This window comes from Malaclemys terrapin, chromosome 5 (genome assembly GCF_027887155.1).
Source record: "Malaclemys terrapin pileata isolate rMalTer1 chromosome 5, rMalTer1.hap1, whole genome shotgun sequence".
Lineage (NCBI taxonomy): Eukaryota > Metazoa > Chordata > Testudines > Emydidae > Malaclemys > Malaclemys terrapin.
In genome coordinates, this window is record NC_071509.1 from 33,279,297 (window position 1) to 33,299,188 (window position 19,892).

General features: G+C 42.8%; 1 protein-coding gene across 3 annotated transcripts in view; it reads left to right on the plus strand.

The window, feature by feature from the left end:
• The first annotated feature begins 9,292 nt into the window (after positions 1-9,292).
• PACRGL (parkin coregulated like) overlaps positions 9,293-19,892 on the plus strand; it is a 32,317-nt gene continuing 21,717 nt past the window's right edge. For 2 of the 3 annotated variants that reach the window (XR_008445195.1, XM_054030742.1), the window contains exons 1-3: positions 9,293-9,387; positions 14,680-14,840; positions 19,709-19,776. Coding sequence is in view for 2 of the 3 variants with exons in the window: in XM_054030742.1 (XP_053886717.1) it covers positions 14,697-14,840; positions 19,709-19,776 (212 nt within the window). In the remaining variant the exon portion in view is untranslated. Of the gene's footprint in view, positions 9,388-9,415; positions 10,690-14,679; positions 14,841-19,708; positions 19,777-19,892 lie in introns of those variants that run through there. The other variant, XM_054030743.1, reaches the window with a different exon arrangement.

The following is a 19,892-nucleotide window of genomic DNA, read 5'->3' on the forward strand; positions in this document are numbered from 1 at the left end:
GAGCAAGATTTATCTAAGTTAATATAATCAATTGTTGGAGTGTGTGTGGGGGGCCTCCAGGCTGAGCCTGGGGCAGGGGGTTGGAGTGCAGGAGAGGGTGTAGGGTGCAAGCTCTGAGGGGGAGTTTAGGTGCTGGAGGGGCTCAGGGCTGGGACAGGGGATTGGGTTGCGGGAGGGGGTAAGGACTCTAGGAGGGAGTTTGGGTACAGGAGAGGGCTCCGGGCTGGGGAATCATAGAATAACAGGGTTGGAAGGGACCTCAGGAGGTCATCTAGTCCAACCCCCTGCTCAAAGCAGGACCAATTCCCAACTAAATCATCCCAGACAGGGCTTTGTCAAGCCTGACCTTAAAAACCTCTAAGGAAGGAGATTCCACCACCTCTCTAGGTAACCCATTCCAGTGCTTCACCACCCTCCTAGTGAAAAAGTTTTTCCTAATATCCAACCTAAACCTCCCCCACTGCAACTTGAGACCATTACTCCTTGTTCTGTCATCAGGTACCACTGAGAACAGTCTAGATCCATCCTCTTTGGAACCCCCATTCAGGTAGTTGAAAGCAGCTATCAAATATCCCCTCATTCGTCTCTTCTGCAGACTAAATAATCCCAGTTCCCTCAGCCTCTCCTCATAAGTCATGTGCTCCAGCTCCCTAATCATTTTTGTTGCCCTCTGATGGACTCTTTCCAATTTTTCCACATCCTTCTTGTAGTGTGGGGCCCAAAACTGGACACAATACTCCAGATGTGGCCTCACCAATGTCGAATAGAGGGGAATGATCACGTCCCTCAATCTCCTGGCAAGGCCCCTACTTATACAGCCCAAAATGTCGTTAGCCTTCTTGGCAACAAGGGCACTCTGTTGACTCATATCCAGCTTCTCGTCCACTGTAACCCCTAGGTCCTTTTCTGCAGAACTGCTTCCTAGCCATTTGGTCTCTGGTCTGTAGCAGTGCATAGGATTCTTCCGTCCTAAGTGCAGGATTCTGCACTTGTCCTTGTTGAACCTCATCAGGTTTCTTTTGGCCCAATCCTCTAATTTGCCTAGGTCCCTCTGTATCCTATCCCTACCCTACAGCATATCTACCACACCTCCCAGTTTAGTATCATCTGCAAACTTGCTGAGAGTGCAGTCCACGCCATCCTCCAGATCATTAATGAAGATATTGAATAAAACCAGCCCCAGGACCGACCCTTGGGGCACTCCGCTTGATACCGGCTGCCAACTAGACATGGAGCCATTGATCACTACCCGTTGAGCCCGACAATCTAGCCAGCTTTCTATCCACCTTATAGTCCATTCATCCAGCCCATACTTCTTTAACTTGCCGGCAAGATTACTGTGGGAGACCGTATCAAAAGCTTTGCTAAAGTCAAGGAATAACACATCCACTGCTTTCCCCTCATCCACAGACCCAGTTATCTCCTCATAGAAGGCAATTAGGTTAGTCAGGCATGAGTTGCCCTTGGTGAATCCATGCTGACTGTTCCTGATCACTTTCCTCTCCTCAAAATGCTTCAGAATTGATTCCTTGAGGACCTGCTCCATGATTTTTCCAGGGACGGCGGTGAGGCTGACTGGCCTGTAGTTCCCTGGATCCTCCTTCTTCCCTTTTTTAAAGGTGGGGACTACATTAGCCTTTTTCCAGTCATCCGGGACCTCCCCCGATCGCCATGAGTTTTCAAAGATAATGGCCAATGGCTCTGCAATCACATATGCCAACTCCTTTAGCACCCTTGGATGCAGCTCATCCGGCCCCATGGACTTGTGCTCGTCAAGTTTTTCTAAATAGTCCCCAAGGTAGGGGCTTGGGATGCAGTAGGGGGTGCAGGCTCAGGGCAGGAGTTTGGGTGCGGCAGTGGGCTCAGGGCTGGGGGTTGGGGTGTGGAAGGGTGTGAGGGGTGTGGGCTCCAGTCAGGAGGTGCTTACCTTGTGCGGCTCCTGCTTGGCAGCACAGCCCAGAAGCGGCCGGCACATCCCTGCGGGAGGGGGAACTGGGGGCCCCGCGTGCTGCCCGCGCCCGCAAGCTCCCATTGGCTGCAGTTTCTGGCCAATGGGAACTGTGGAGTTGGTGCTCGGGGTGGGGGCAGTGTGCAGAGACCCCCTTGTCCCTGCCCAGGAGAGGTGTGGGGCCAGGGCAGGTATGGAGCCTGCCTTAACCCTGCTGCGCCAATGGACTTTAGCACCTAAAATCTCCCAGTTTGGTTTTAGTAGTCTCCAGGAGATAGGGCCTGATTCCAGGAGACTCCCAGCAAAACTGGGAGGCTTGGCAACCCTAGTTAGGTGGGGAAGCATACCATGCAAAGCAACAACTTCCCTGCCCTGCTCACTTCCTGCCCCCAATATGCTATCTTCAGACCCAAGAGCCTTGGCCACATGGATTACTCCTAGCACTGGGGAGGGGATGGGCTTTCATGGTCTCCTATGAATGGACAAAGCATTTATTTCCCTGGTTATTATTACTTCAATGCAGGGGCCATAAAGTTCAATGAACTGCCCTTAATCAGCATTTTATATGTCATATATGCTCTGTTTCCTGGTCTGGGATAAAATTAGAAAAAGATTTCTCAGTAAATAAAACAGTTTCTCTGGCAATTGAGCTAAGAAATGTGTCTCCTTCCTATTCAGCAATCTCTTCTATTTTGGCACCTTTAATATGTGAATTAATAGAAGATTTTATTTTTTCCATGTTCAATTCCCCATACTGACAGCAGCAGCAGTAGAACAATGAGGAATGGGTAATATTTCAAACAGCTAGCACAGGCAACGTAATGAACAAAAGACAGTGAATCATCACCACCAAGTGGACAAAATAGAAAACTGAAAAAGACGTATCTCTGTGGATTACTTCTTCTTCTGGCGCTCTGTTAGAGAAAATGTATCAGAACAGCCTGTACTCACACTATCAGCCTAATTATCAACTGTAAAGAGATTTCTATATCAGTTTGCCTAAGTAGTGTATAAACTACATTCCCTCTGACTTCAGCTTATCCAGTTTAGAAGAATATAAGGGTGAATATGACAATTAAAACAACCAGTCTGCAGTAATTTGCTAGTTAGAGCAGACCAGCTCAATCTTCTGTAGGAAAGTAATTTTACCCAACTAATAAGTATATCAGATGTGAATACCTTCCTCTAAAGCATACAGCCAGCATCAAAAGCTGTTTGTGCTGCGAATACCAAATTTTGTACTACAGAAATCTGTGGGAGCAGGATCAAAGGTAAAGTAAACAGGTTTTTTCCCCCATAGTATACTAAGGTATGTTATAAAGTAACAAACCTCAAATATGAAATAGCAATCAAGCATTTCTGAATGATCCAATTAGAGAAATGTGTGAGAGAAAATCCAAGCATCTCTGAATGTGCTGACAATATCTCAGATAGTTTGATTAAACTAGAGAATTTGGAGTTGAGAACACTGGTTTCCTGTTCTTAGCTCTGTCACTAATTTGTATGACTTTGGGTGTCACAAACCTTTCTGTATCTGATTTACTGTGATCACAGGCATACTCTAATCCCCTGTGCCTCTGTTTACAAGGATTCTAATAATATTTGTGAACCTTCATAGATTTGGTATAAGGCTGAATTAATGAATGTTTATGAAGTGCCTTGAGGTCTCTGGATAAAAGGCACTATAAAAGTTAAAATATCATTATTGTATTACTATGGGTTTCTAACTTATTTGTCATAGGTAGCCACTATGTTACATGGGACCATACTAACACCTAAAATGGTAGGGTATTAGGAGTGCTTGATAATGGCATACCTAAGGCTCATACATCTAAAGTATGCCACGTGAAATGAATACATCTTGAGGGGGGAAGGTCCCAGAGCCCAGGCTCCAAACCAACCCTGGATGCCTACACTGCAGCCAAAGCCCCGTGAGCCTGAGTTTGCTGCGATGTAGCCATACTACCCTAAGGAATAATGGCCAATCCTGACAAGTTTGGTGTTGTGAGGCTGAGGCAATTATTATGAGTTCATTCAGTAGCTCTTAGAACTGATAGGATAGTACCATGCCATACAAAAATCAGAAGGGACATGCTATTGAATTGTAAAAACACAGAGAGGACATCTCTTGTGCCTCTGGAGCTCCCTATTTTGGCTTCTAAGCAGGTATCACACTTCATCTATTTCCTTCCTGGAAGGAACACTAGTCCCTTTTTAAGGCTTTGGGCCCAATGCTCTACTGCATTACACCTTGTGTAATCATGTACACCAGAGCAAAGTGAGTGTAAAACACTACTGTTCTGAATTGGCAGCATCCTCCTCTCCACGCGCCTTCTCCCCCCCTTCGCCCCCGCTCTGCAGAGCCAGCAGGAGGGTCCCAGGAGCAGCTGCAGGATGGACCAACGTGGGGGAGGACCACCTGAACACATGGTGCATGCTCCGCTAATCAGCTGGGCAGCACTTGAATATCTCCTGGGTGGCCGCCCAAGCGCACAGCTTACAGGGAACACAGGTCTGCACCTCTGCTGGGATTTAACCCCCACCCCATTCCTCTCCTCAAATACCCATGCCAGTATCTGTCTTTGTAGGGTCTTCCTTCTTAGATTAATGCATTAAACATTATGTCTGGAGAGTACGCCCACTGGGATATCAAAGACTTGTGCACCCCATCACAGCCCTTAAACTTCTCACTCAGATCTTAAATCTGTATGTGTGTCATACAGGCATGTACATTTCTTACTTTGCAACATCGAAAGATTAAAGCATCACTATGGATCAATTTCCTCCCCAGAAGTTTGCCTCCTGAGTTTTATAAGGGACTTTGATCCACTAATCCAAAACTCTCATAGCATCGTAGTCACTCATAATAGATAATCAGGTCATACCAGCTATATTATCAAATGTTTTAGACAATCTATTAATACCCAGGGACTACAGTCATCTAGCATTGCTCAGCTAGCATGGCACTTTTCTACACCAATTTTCCTTGAAAATTTATATTCATGTTCACAGCTCCACCACTTCTGAACAGGTGCTGAACTGCCTGGTACTGTGTTTGAAGATGAATGTGTCTTGCGTATCTAAACCTTTGCACAATTATGTGCCTATATTCTATTTTTTTTAGTCTCAAACTACTCTGTGCAGTTAGTCCAGGATAACCATGCTGAGATGAAATTTGAATGTTACCTAAATAAAAAGTGTTACATTTAAATCAGTGCATGTCTCCTGAAGCTAGAGAAAATTTCTAACTAGTTAAAAAAAGTGTGTTTTCCCTATACGAACTGGGGAAAAGGAGAATCAGGGAATGATGGAGAGTGGGGGGAGTTGGGAAAACATATTTGGCTCTGTTGTACTGTGCCTTGAGATCACAAATAAGACCAAATTATGCTAGGTGCTGTCCAAGCAGTCTCTCCTCCCCCAACAACAAAAAAAAGTTAACGCAAAATTAAAGTCATATAAAAATGTTGTAAGCATATTTTAATGGGTGAGAAAATTATAAATATTTTTCCCTTTGCCTTCGTTCTTGATTGTAAAGAGCAGATGGGCTGATACAAATTTTCATGACAGTTTTGCAAGGCTGTACTTTAATATGTATTGTGTTACTTTTGCCCATTGTGTGTGTGTGTGGGGAAGCTTGCAGGATACATAACCAATAATTTTTGGAGGAAAGGTTGTTTAAAGCTCTTTAAAATAATGTGTAAAAATATACTTTTAACTGGAGTACTACAAAATACTGTAAGGCTTGACTCTTGCTAGTGAAATGCAAGCTGTGCTGTGCCTCCATCCTCACTAGTGGTGAAATGGCCAAGCTTCCTGTACTCTCTCCTCTGATGAGTGAACTGAAGCTGAACCAGCTTGGAAAGGAACATGGCCAGCGCACCACAAGGATGTACCGAATCAGTACATCTATCAGGTAATCTCCATTAGAGGGATTTTTATGGGTCCCTGGCTGTAAATTAATGGTGTTTTTCCTTTGCAGAAGGTAGTTGTGGAAGTGCTTTCCCCAGTTGAAGGCAGTGTAATGAGTCCCCACTCCAGTGCAGTTGCCCTCATGGGTGTACAGGTTAAATGAAGAACACATTTATTATTGATATTGGCAAGTTGTGTCCTTATTGACACAGTTTATTTCTACTAAAGTGAATGTCTACAATTGTACTGTATAGGCAGTTATCGGTCACTTGAAGTCTGGCCAGATATCTTACTCATTATGAGAAAGCAAGTAAAGCATTAGCCTGCACAAAGTAAAGAGTTGTGTACATAAGAAGTGGCTCCAATACTGGGTTGCATTTGCATGACTTTCTGTGTGTATACACACAAACATACACATCCTCCCCCCACTCCCCTGGAGAAGATTACTTGCAATTATTCATATTCCCATCTTTTTTCCCCCTAACTCATTCTCTTCGACTTTGCAGATATCTACCAACCTCAGTTAAATGTAATATTACCCACAGTGCATTCACTTATCCAAATTGGAGTGTTTTTAGTTTGCATACTTTTCAGAGAGCCAAATTGCAGTTCCTGTGTCAATTGCCATATTTTGTACGCTCTTCAAGAGAAAGATATAGTGTTTGGAGTCCATCCTGCCACTCCCCTCACAGCTGCACTCTTAAAGCAATGGTTTACAGTACCAACACAGTCCTCAATATACCACAGTAAAGATCATATGCGAAGAAACAAAATTGTCTGAAGGCATCCATGTGTGTCTTCCAAACATTTTTCTGATTCATGAAAAATAACATAGATTAGAAAAATATCCATAAAATATAATGGCTTTGGAATGCAAATGTTAAAGAATGCAGGTAATTTTATAAATGATTATAACCTATTCTAAAATGATTGCAATAAGAATTCCCACATGACCAGAAAATAGTCATAGCACAATAGTTATCTCATGTCTAGCGTTGTTGATGAGGAAAGCTATGTTGTGCTTTAGGCAGAACCTCAGTGATGCTTTGGTTTTCCTAAACACAGGATTTTTAATTGAAGTTTGCCTTGCCTTGTAATAAGCAATTTTCCCTTTGCAAGAGAGATTGTATACCTGTAGATGGTGGTGTCACCCCAAGCAGCTGTTACAGAAATAATGCTGTTCAGTACAAAAATATATCACCAACACCAAGCAAAAAAGAATAATGTCTCAGAAAGGCAGTACTGGTGACTCTTAATGAGGATAAAAACTTAAGCCTACATTTTCTAGTAGCGAATCTGGGTGTTCAAGTTGAGGCATTTTAAAGAAATCTAGTTTTCAGAGGGCAGTTGCTTACTATTTTTGAAAATTTAGGCCTCAACTTAAAATTTCCCTAAATAATGTGGAGCCATGAAGCAGTTACCTGAAGTTACTAGACTTTCTGATTAGTTTCAGCTAAACATTTAGGAATTGGAACTTTGGGATGGACCATTCTCTTTTTATTTAGAATCCTCGGTGTGTTTCAAATGAGTTAAAAGATGTGTCCCTATGTTTTTCTCTCCAACTTCCAGTCATTGGAAGATATAAATCATTTGTGTTGGATAAAGCTTATTCCAAAATGCCAGCGCTGACCAAAATCTAGGGCTTGTGTTAGTTGTCAGACAGGCCATAAATATGTTTCAGCATTGCTATTGCCTTTTCCCATCTATTACTGCAGAAAATTAACTGAATAGGTTGTCTAATTCAATTTCTTTTTAAGTCTTATACAGTCCCTCATTGTGTATTACTGATGTTCAAGGAATAACACACACCTTTCACAATTTAAGCAATAACAAAAAAAGTCTCCTACTTGGGGAATTCACTGGCATGTGTTCAAGAACAAATGTACACCTCTACCCCGATATAATACTGTCCTCGGGAGCCAAAAAATCTTACCACGTTATAGGTGAAACAGCATTATATTGAACTTGCTTTGATCCACCGGAGCGCTGCTTTACTGCGTTATATCCGAATTCGTGTTATATCGGGTCGCATTATATTGGGGTAGAGGTGTATCTCTTAAAGAGCAGTGAACATGCCATAGCTAATTCGGTCTATCGGGAAAGAAAAATTGTAGTCTTCACTCACTACACAGGCTTACCAGCAAATATTGTTTGAAACTTATAACTGTCAAATGTTGATACACTGAGAACTGTTAGCTAGAAGATAAAACTGGTGGCTCAGATAATATCTTAATTGGAATGTTTTTATCCAAAAATACCTGCAACTAGAATGTGTATCCTGGTCTGCAAATTGCTACTCTGTAGCTAAAAAATAAAATTAAACTAAAAATACTTCCCAGTCACTGGTCTTATCTTGTCTTCCTACTGGAGAAAAAATGGGAGCTGGGCTTCACCAGCCTAATTCAAGTCACAACTATATAGCACAGCATATGTTGAAAATCTTCCTTTTTCTTTCCTTTAACCTTTCTTCCCATAGATATGCATCTACAAGCTGGAAGCCAAGTATTTAAGTTTTGATTTGTTCAAGATGCATCCTCTGTTCCTTGATACTTTATTTTTCTTTTGAACAGTTAAAGTAGCTTGACAGACAACACAATTAAAGTTTCTAACACTGCAGGATGACTTCTAATGAGTCATTGGGCTTTGGACATGGAACCAATGCACACAGCAATAGTCTGAGGAAGTGGGCATTCACCCAGCTGTTGCTTTTTACAGATCCAGACTAACACAGCTACCCCTCCGATACTTCACAGCAATGGCTAGTTCGTTCAACTAGCATCCTATTTTCATCCCTTTTAAAACTGCCATTTGGTCTGGTGGAACAAATTGGTGGGAATAAAACGAGAAACCCAGGCCCCGCGTTCATCCATTTTGACTTCCCAGTGGTTCTTGTTAGCGGCAGCCGGGGCATGTGTGGGCGTTGCCTGGGCACAGGGGCTCTTGCCCAGATCCTTGCAAGGTTAGGACTTTAGGGAGACTATCCTACAGCCAGTGATTATGCCGAGGAGCCCAAAAGGGAGCTGCAAGGCTGGTGGGGGCAGGCCTGAGCGAGGTGCCATTAGTGCCCAGGGCAATAACTCTTTAGCGGGATAATGATTGCAACGCAACAGTCAGAGCTGAGGAAAGGACACGGGCGCCCTAGTCCCAGAACCAGGCCAAGGCTTTGCTGAGCGGGCGGGGAACCTGCCCAGTGCAGAGGGCAGCCAGGCTGAGGCACAGAGAGAGCCCCGCCCCGGCAGGGTGAGTGTGGGCGAGCAGCCCGGCCCCACGGCCAGGACGGACGGGACTATAGCACAAAACTGGAGGGGGGAGATTCGTGACTGAACATCCCCCGCCCCTCCCCGCGAATTGCCGAGCCCGCCCACATCCGCGCATGCTCCCCAGCCCCGCCCGCCTGCAGTCGCTTCGTAGGAAGTTTGGCCTTTCCGCAGCCCGTAGACACAGCAGAGCTTCCTTAGTAACCGGTGGGACGGGACGTGAGGTGTCGCTGTGAGCGAGTAGCTGCGCAACCCCGGCGTCTGGCGGACCTGGTAAGGGTGGCGGCGCGCAGCGCTACGCTGGCGGCCTGGGGGCTTCGTCCGAGAGTTCCTCCCCCGGCAGACTGTAACCGCCGGAGTTACGGACCGAGCCTCGCTCCTCCGCGGACCTGGGGCCCCGCAAGCGCCCCCATAGACCAGAGCCCCAGCAACACCTCGGAGCCCTGCCGATACCCCCAGGGACTTCAACCCTGCATCCCCCAGAGCCTGGAAACACCCCATGGACTCAAATCCCGCCACTACCCCAGAGCGCTGCTGACACCCCCAGGGACCCACAGCCTGCAGAGCCCCTTAAAAACTCCTAGGGACCCGAGTACTGCAAACACCTTCCATGGACTTGAGCCGCACACCCCCTCCAGAACCCTGCAAACACCAGGCCACATAGACCCATATCGAGGGTGACCCAATTTCCCAAAGGGAAAACGGGACACCACATGAGGCTAGCCCTCCTCCCCGCAACCAGCATGGGCCCAGCCCAAGTGCGCCTCCGCCAGTGAGGCTGTCCCAAGCTGTTTGCCTGAGCCCTGCGTTGCTGCTCACCCAAGCCCTGCCTGGTCCCTACCCAAGCCATGACTCCCTCCCTGCATGGAGCTGGTATCACAGGTTGTCCCCCAGCACATTCCTCCACACCCCACTTTTTTGACAAAAATGGGCATTTGTCTTGTTTGCTCTTGCCGACTGATCAAGTTGGCAAGAGCAAATGGGACAAATACCCACTTTTGCTGAAAAAGTAGGGATGGCTAGGACAGGGCTTAAAAAAAGGGACTGTCCTAGCCAAAACAGGACATTTGGTTGCCCTATCCACATCCTACAGAGCCCTGCAAACATCCTCACAGTCCCAAATCCCATCTCTCTCCTGAGCTCTGCATATACCCCCATTGGTCTATACCCCACAGAGCCCTGAAAATGCCCCCTATAGCTCTGTAACCCTGCATACCCCTCCAGAGCCCCACACATAGTCTATGGACCCATGCCACACATTCTCCCCTGTACCGTGCATACACCCTCAGCTGCCTATATTTCCTATGCAACCCTGTACATAGACCTATAATTTCCATAGAACCATGCAAAAATTTCATAGACCTATATGACATATACACCCCCAAAGCTCTGCTTACATTCCTGTAGATACCCATACCTAGATATGATTTTGTCATATAACTCTGCATATACACCTCTACCTGATATAACACGAATTCGGATATAACGTGGTAAAGCAGTGCTCCAGGGGGATGGGGCTGCGCGCTCTGGTGGATCAAAGCAAGTTCGATATAACGCGGTTTCACCTATAATGCGGTAAGATTTTTTGGCTCCCGGGGACAGCGTTATAGAGGTGTACCTCCCATAAATCTAACACTCAAATATGCTGTATAGAGAATGCGTACTCATTACATAATCCCCTGCATGTGCACTCCATAGACCTTAACTTCCTCATATGTTTCATATACCAATAGTCCCCTCTCTATGCCTCCATAGAACTATAATTCTCCACCTGACCTTATAGTTTCACTCCTCCGCATATACCACTCCTAGACATAAAGCCCCACCTGAAGCATCCCCTTTCCATCTGATGACTCTTCTGTGGCCAATTAGATAGGAGTCCTGCTTTGTGAACCACAGAAGGTTCTTCAGGTGGAGAAGGGCAGAAAGCAGTACTGCTTCCCTCTCTGCCTCCAGCTTATTTTCCCGAACTCCTGAAATGCTCCTTAACTTCTCCCACTTCCCAGATTATTAGGTTATTATTCATGAATAGGGATGAGGGTGCTGTGTGACATGTGTAGATAAATCGACCTCCGCTGGAAGTAAGTATAGACGTGCCTTAACTCTCTCCTCTTCTGCTTTGAAACTTTTCCTCATGCTTGCTTGTTTTATTTCTGTTAAAGATTTTTAACTTAGGCCTGTTATTTACCATTGGGATGCTTTTATTTCTAGTTTAATCTTAGACATCACTTCTATGCATCTCACTGTACCTCTGCTCTCTGATCTTCTTTCCTAAATGTGCGTTATTTATACATTTCTGTTGTGCAATCAACTCCTGGCTGCACGATAACTTCAAATTCGGTGGTAGAAAGACTGAAGTCTTCTTGGGTAAAGTATTTTTTTCCTGCTCCCCTTCTTGTAATTCTAACTCTACTATCTTCCGTAATTCCAACCTTGATTTGTCCCCAGGTGCTGAAATTTTTCAGTTATCCATAGCTACATATTTTATTTTAATTCTTATTCTTCTTTGCTGGTAAGGTCACTACATCTGGAATATTAGAATTTGTTGTTATTTACTTTCTTCTCTGCTGAAATCTTTATCATGTGGCTTAATTAATTCTCAGAGGAGAAAGTGATTTAGAGTGTCTTACTATGGATGACCATGCTAGTTATTACATTATAATATTTTTCTTCTAAAATGTGCTCTTCCAACAATCTGCAAGCACATGTTCAAATGTTAAACTAATTAACAATATTAAACTAAATGATTGGTGCACTATATTAAAATAGATTGCAAATACTGTATTTTCACTATGCTTGCTACCTAGTGGAACATGCTTCTAATTATGTGAACTTCCTGAATGCTTTGCTGAGGAAAATAAATTCCACATTTCTCATATTAAATATGGTTTCTTGTTTTATTGCTAATGTTACTTTTTAGCAAGAAGACCATCATTATGGCTGAATGTAGATTTTGAAGTTTGGCACCAAGAGCAATATTGAATTGTTTGCCTGACATAGTATAATGTTAATTTTAAAGTTTGTTGTTTTACTATTTGGAGCTTTTATAATATGGAAACCATTCAGAGACCAATTATTCTGGCATTTGGAGAGATACGTTAAGTATGATGTGGTAATATGAAGTTTGGTGGTAATAAATTTGCACTGGCAAGTTACAGTAGAATCTCAGAGATACGAACACCTCTGGAATGGAGGTTGTTCATAACTCTGAAATGTTCGTAACTGAACAAAACATTATGGTTATTCTTTCAAAAGTTTACAACTGAATATTGACTTAATACAGCTTTAGAACTTTACTATGCAGAAAAAAAAATGCTGCTTTTAACCGTCATAAGTTAAATGAAACATGCGCAGAAACAGTTTCCCTACCTTGCCAAATATTTTTTTTAAACTTTCCCTTTATTGTTTTAGTAGTTTACGTTTATCACAGTACTGTATAGTATTTACTTGGGGGGGGGGGGGGGGGGCGCGAGGGATGTTTCTGCTGCCTGATTGTGTACTTCGGTTCCAAATGAGGTGTGTGGTTGACTGGTCAATTCATAACTCCGATTTTTTGTAACTCTGAAGATCTACTGTATGTACAAAATCAAATAATTTTGTTACGTGGGAATGTCACTTTTATCTGTGGAATCATTGCCAGCTTTAATACAGTGGATGCATTCATATTTTTTAAAAGTCATGGGCAGGTCACGGGCAGTAAACAAAAATTAACAGGCCCATGACCTGTCCATGACTTTTACTAAAAATACCCTTGACTAAAACTGGGTGGGGGAGAAGATACTCGAGGGGGCCCCGTGGGGGTTAGGGGGGTGTGTGGCTCAGGGGGGTGCTGGGGAGGAGGACGTGGGTCCTTGAGGGGCGAGTCGTGGCCGGGGGGGGGGGGGGGGGGGGGCTGCAGGTGCTGGGGGGGGGGGCGCTGCGGGTGCTGTGGAGGGGGGCACAGGTGCTGGAGGGAGAGGGGGGCGGTGTTGGTGGGGCCGGGGCAGGCTCCCTACCCAGCTCCTGGGAAGCAATGGCCCTAGTTCCATGTGCTGCCTCTGCTCCGCCCCCAGCCCTGGTTCTGCAGCTCATTGGCTGGGAGCTGCAGGGGCGGTGCCAGGCTGCCAGCAGAGGCAGCATCTGGAGCTGAGAGAAGGGAGCCCCCCCCCCCCCCTCCAGGTAAGCACTGGCCTGCACCCCAAGCCCTGAGCCTCCCACACCCAAACTCTTGCTGCTGGAGTGGGGGGGGGGGGAGTAGGGGTTGACTGCCCAAATAGTCAACTGCCCCAGGGGCTGCCTGAGCTGCTCAGGTGGCTCCCAGGCCATCTGCATGGGGCTGCTGCAGAAGTCACCGAAAGTCATGGAATCCGTAACTTCCATGACCTCTGTGACAAACACAGAGACTTAGTCATAGAATGCCAGAATTCTGAGGGGGGGGGAAAAACATGAAGGAGAATCCAAGGTGTAAATCAAGACTAGAAATTGATTCTGGTAAATGTTTTCTCAGTAGACAGTGACTCAATGATTGAGTCGTTTAACAACGTACACTATGAGCAAGGGAACTTGGACTATCCGAGCAGAACCAACACAATTAATAGAAATTCATTTCAAATTAAATTGTATAAGTCACTAAATCACCTTAAATATTTTTGTGTAAAAAAAAAAAAAAAAAAAAAAAAAAACCCTGTATCTCTGAAGAACTTGTAACTCTGAAAATCTTTATTCTTGTATCTTTCTTTAAGTATGAGGTGATATCTGAGACTGTATATCTTTCCTCAGTAGTAATCTGGGTTCTTCATTAAAGTTTCACACTGAAGATTTGATATGTTAAATTACAAATACAATTTCCTCTGTTAAAAAGATACTAGAGTAGTGTTTTCTGCATTATAACTATTTTTTTGAAACTTTCAATATTTTGTTTATTTAATAATTTAATAATATGTACATGTTTTCTAATTGTTAGTTTTTAAAGTGTTCTGTATTCAGAAAGCTAATTTTTGAAATCTTTTTTGAAATCTTGTCTTCATTTTCTGTTCTTTTCCCATTTTGTCTATCTGCTCTTCTTCATTTCTATCTTTCTCCCTATTTATTGTCCTCTGATTTTGCTCTATTTCAGAATATTTTTTAATCACTCCTTGCACTTAAATTCACTTTTTTCCCCATCTTTCTCATCCCTTCCAATGTTTTTGCTTCCTCTTCTGTTGTATTTGTACTTGCCCTCCCTTCCTCCCTCCAGAGAACAGCTTTGTGCTTTAAGTGGGCACTGGCAGCAGAGTGAAACTGACTAAAATCAATTTCACTTTGCTGCAGTTGTCACTCTAGCAGAGTGGTAAAGGACAACGATGCAGGAAACAAAGAGATGTGGAGGTGTGTGTTTGAAAAATGGAGTGATTGATATATACCCTACACTGTTTTGGGTGTTCAGCAAAACGTGATTTATATGCATTGGTTCATATTTCCTGCATTCCTTGCACACCCAAGAATGTGAGATTTGGGCACAACAAAAATCAGGATTAAAGTTCTTAATTTGTTGTCAAGTGGGAATGAGAACTCTGTTTTTAGGTTTGTTTCCTTTTTTCATTCTAGGAATTTATGATAAAAGAATGTCATCAGGTTTCCAAATAAAACCAAAGACTGCAATACAGAAAAGCAAGACATCTTCGTCTCCTTCATCTAGTTCTCCAGATCTTGTGGTTAAGCCACAACCAAGGCCTAGTGATAAACTTAACCCCAAAACTATTGATCCGGTATGTAGAGATGGTATTTCTAAACAAATTACTTTTTCCTGGAAACAGCCAACCTTCTATACCAACATAAATGAGTAGGGCCAAACAGAGAGTGAGAGAGTCACAAAAAATATGGCATTCAATTGGGACAGCAGAAATCTTTGATCACAGAAGATCTATGGTTTTCTAGGGTTTAGTTCTTCTTTTATATTGTCCTATATTTTCCAGAATGTAAACTTTTTCAAAAATAAGTTGCAAGCCCTTCCAATTGCAGAAACGACAGTGGATCTGTTTATGATATGAAGGTTACCATGTCTTGTTCACCCAGCCTGAAAAACTTGGAAGAAGAAGAGAGAAGAGAATGGAGATATCCCATCTCCTAGAACTGGAAGGGACCTTGAAAGGTCATCGAGTCCAGCCCCCTGCCTTCACTAGCAGGACCAAGTACTGATTTTGCCCCAGATCCCTAAGTGGCCCCCTCAAGGATTGAACTCACAACCCTGGGTTTAGCAGGCCAATGCTCAAACCACTGAGCTATCCCTCCCCCCACGATAGCACCAAGATGTGTTAGAAATTCCATTATTTTTTACTGGGGTATTGATTTTGAACATCACTACCAACACTGATTACTAGTTTGGTGCTGACCTATTGCAAATATCTACTAAATGTGATTGTCAAAACTTGCTGGACATAATTATCAATTTTGACACTGCATTCTTTCTGGTTATTATTCCTGAAGAAAGAGGTTGCCAATTTTGAACATACAAATACACCTCTACTCAATATAATGCGACCTGATATAACACAAATTCAGATATAACGCGGTAAAGCAGTGCTTCGGGGGGGGGGAGGGGGAAAGGGGGCAGGGCTGCGCACTCTGGTGGATCAAAGCAAGTTCGATATAACGTGGTTTCACCTATAACACGGTAAGATTTTTTGGCTCCCGAGGACAGCGTTATATCGAGGTAGAGGTGTAGTTGAAGTAATTGAATTTTAATACATCTAAATATAAATGTGTACATCTAGACACAAAGAACGTAGGCCATACTTGCAGGATAGGGGACTCTATCCTGGGAATCAGTGACTCCAAGAAAGATTTGGGGGTCATGGTGGATAATCAACTGAACATGAACTCCCATAGTTGTGGCCAAAGTATGCAGTCTTTGGATGCATACAAATAGGAATCTCAAGTAGGAGTAGAGAGGTTATTTTGGCTCTGTATTAGGCATTGATGTGACCACTGCAGGAATACTTTATCAGCCTTCTTACTGAATCATGGACAAATTGAAGAGGGCGCAGGAAGAGCCATAATAATGATTAATGGCTTAGAAAACATGTTTTACACTGATAGACTAAAGGAGCTCAATTTGTTCAGCTTAATCAAGAGAAGGTTAAGAGGTGACTTGATCACAGTCTATAAGTACCTTCATGGGGAACAAATATTTAATAATGGGCTCTTCAGTCTAGCAGAGAAAGGTATAACACAGTTCAATATCTGAAAGTTGAAGCTAGATAAATACAGACTGGAAATAAGTGGACATTAATAGTTAGATTAATTAACCATTGAACAATTTGCCAAGATTCATGGTGAATTCTCCATCACTGGCATTTTTAAAATCAAGATTGGATTTTTTTTCTGAAAAATATGCTCTAGGAATTTGGGGAAGTTCTATTTTTCTTGAAGTTAGATTAGAGATTACTTTTTTGTTTTAAGGCAAAAAAAATGTAGTGCCAATATACTTAAGATTCTTGTCTTCACTGAATGTCAGTATTAGACTCACAGAATAAGTGGATAGGATACCTATGATTGTTTCTGTTAAAACCTTCAGCCCTGACTGTTCTGAGGTAACATGATCTAGAAAGAGTGGGCAAAGCTATTGTGAGTATCAGCATCATTTTCAAGACTATCTTCTTCCTTATTTGAGAATTGCTGTAGAAAGCACTATTTTCCATAATAGGAATACGTTTTCTATGCTTGGAGACACTTAATCTGATTTGTGAGTTTAGATTCTTAACGTTTGTTATTAATCATTCACTCTCCAAGATCTGCAAGCCCTAATGCCTGAGGTAAACAGTATCTAATTCCTTATCCTTTTCACAAGGGTATTTGACAGCAACCTCTCCATTTCTAGGATTGGTATTTCTATATAGAAATACTTCAGTTTTCTCTTATGTTTTTTCCTTTTAAAAAATAAAAAACATACGTGCACGCACGCACACACGCAAAAGGCTAAAGGATTTTCAATACAGGGTAGTTGTCACTTCTTTTAAGAGGAGATGGGTCTAGCCTCACCTGTGACTGATCAGCTGTTTCCCAGCTGAGGCAGACATCAGGTGATAGCTGGAAGATTTAGTACTCATAAAAGCCAGCAAATAGGTCAGTTGCTGGTGACAGTTGTCAGGAGTCGGAAGGAGCAGGAGCCCCTGGCTCAAGGGAGAGAGCCCAGTTCATGTGAAATTTCCAGGTAATAGTCCTGTAGAGTGTAATCCTGCAAGGAGCAGCCTATGAATTAGATGGGAGCAGAGAGGCTTGCTGTGACTTGGTCATGGAGTAGTTAGGCCCCTGCAGAAGACTCTGGGTTAGTGGAGAGGGAAGTATTCAATATACTGAACTTGTGGTGTTTTGAAGCAATAAAGCCGAAACCCTGAGGGAAAAGGGATTGAAATCTTATGGCTGGAGACTGTTCTGTGGTGCATGCGCTGGTGAGTTAGCTTACCAGCTTACAGTAGGTACCACCATAGGCTGAATGGAAAGCCAGTGAGAGACTACAATGCTTCGTAATGCTTATGAAAGGTGCCAACTTGCCAATACTAAAAATTGAAAGCTTCTGTCCAGAAGGAACAGTTTTATTAAAATACCATCTCTTTTTGTGAAAAATATCATGGTTTCATCAAGTCACTGTTATCCAAGCCAACATACAGTGAAATTAAACACAAAATTATGTTAAAATTTAGTTAACATTGCAAAATCAAGAGGTAGGAAATAGCAGATTGCAACCTTAATCAGACTCCTCACGTGTGTGCTTTGATACAATCTTTAATTACATGATTGCATACTATTTTTTTCCACAAGACTCCTGGTTCATTCAGTGCACAGAATTCACAAGGTCATTGAGTGAGTAGGTATTTGATATTACTTTTTAGTCTTGTTGTTAAACATATGACACTAGACTTTCTCTGTTCCTCACTATTCAAAACCCTGCTCTGAAGTAAAAATTATTAACTTTCTCAGATACTTCTATGTGGTGCTCATCACTATAGTATCTAAGAGATTCACAAACAATAATTTATTTTCACAACACCCTGTGAGGTGAGATGGTATTATCCCCATTTTGCAGGTGATGAATTGAGGCACAAAGAAATTGAAGTAAAAAGTATCTACTAATTTTGGATGCCCAATCTGAGACACCTAGGGTTGGATTTTTTCAGAGTACTTTAGCTTATGTAGCACTCTATATCAGTGGTTCTCAACCTTTCCAGACTACTGTACCCCTATCTGGAGTCTGATTTGTCTTGTGTACCCCCAAATTTCACCCTACTTTAATAGTACTTGCTTACAAAATCAGACATAAAATACAAAAGTGTCACACCACATTATTACTGAAAAATTGCTTACTTTCTCATTTTTACCATATAATTATAAAATAAATCAATTGGAATATAAATATTGTACTTACATTTCTGTGTATAGTATATAGAGCAATATAAACAAGTCATTGTCTGTTTGAAATTTTAGTTTGTACTGACTTCACTAGTGCTTTTTATGTAGCCTGTTGTAAAACCAGGCAAATATCTAGATGAGTTGATGTACCCCATGGAAGATCTCTGAGTACCCCCAGGGAGAACCACTGCTCTATATGATCAAAACACAACTCCCATTAACTTTAGTTCCAGCTGTGAGTGTATAGCATTCCAGGGTGTCAGTTTGTGCACACACAATCAGTGAACACACTGTCAGTGAACATCTAGGAAAAGTTTTGGCTTAAGTGATCAGTTAGCATCCTCATATAGGAACTCTCAGGAAGAGGCAGGGATAGAATCCAGTTCTCCATGGTAGCATTCAACTGCCTTAACTATGAGACAATCTTTTATCTTCTTCCAATCTTCTGTATCCTTCACTACATTTCTGAAAAAATTAGGCAGGAGTCCTATCTCCAGCCTCCTTCATTGCACAACACTGCTTCATCTTCACAGCAGGTCTGTCATGTGCACTGAATGAGGCAGGGGTCATGTGGGGAAAAAATGTATCATAGCATATATCCACAAGGAGGCCAAATTATGGTTGCACAGCAACCCCTCCTCAATGGCTCCAAGTCTCCTTGCCCAGCCAGTCCCAGCCTCCTCCCTGGCTCCTCATTCAATCCGTCTTCCCACCGCCACTGGCTCCCAGCCTTCTTGTCCCAATATCCTCCTCCTCCTCTCCTCCCCACTTGTCCAACTCATATCCTCTCTTCAGTCAAGTCAGGCTTTGTGATGTCTGTGTGCCATCTGGGGGAGCATGAAGAGCCCAGGAGCCATGCTCCCTCCCCACTTATGTGACAGACCCCTCCGTCCCATGGGGCCATCATTGACTTTAGTGGGACTACTTGCATGAGAAAGTAGAAAAATGGGATGGGAAATGAAAAGTTCAGCGAGGATGAGCATATTTATTATTTTTTCTTAACAAAACAGTAGTAACATACTGCTGTGAGGTTACTTTATTATTTAATTACATGTTAGAATTCTTTTTCCATCCAGTCGCTGCAGTATCCTTTACAATTGTTTTCTGATCACAAGATGGTTTGTCACATTTCTCTCTAAACTGCAATACTAAAGTACATTTATAATGGTTATAACTGAAATATTATGATAGTGAGTAAATAACGTATTTTACTTTTTTGTCTACCCAGTTTGGGGATCATTCAAAAGCTCCTTCTGCGTTTTCTGCCATTTACTCTAAAGGTGGTATACCTTGCAGGTAATGAATTTTTAAAAACAATTGAATTGAATCTATTCAGACAGTAGTCTTAGGTGCAGTTAAATAGATCAAGACTCATTTCTTCATTACTGTTAGTGTAGGATGAAAACTATACA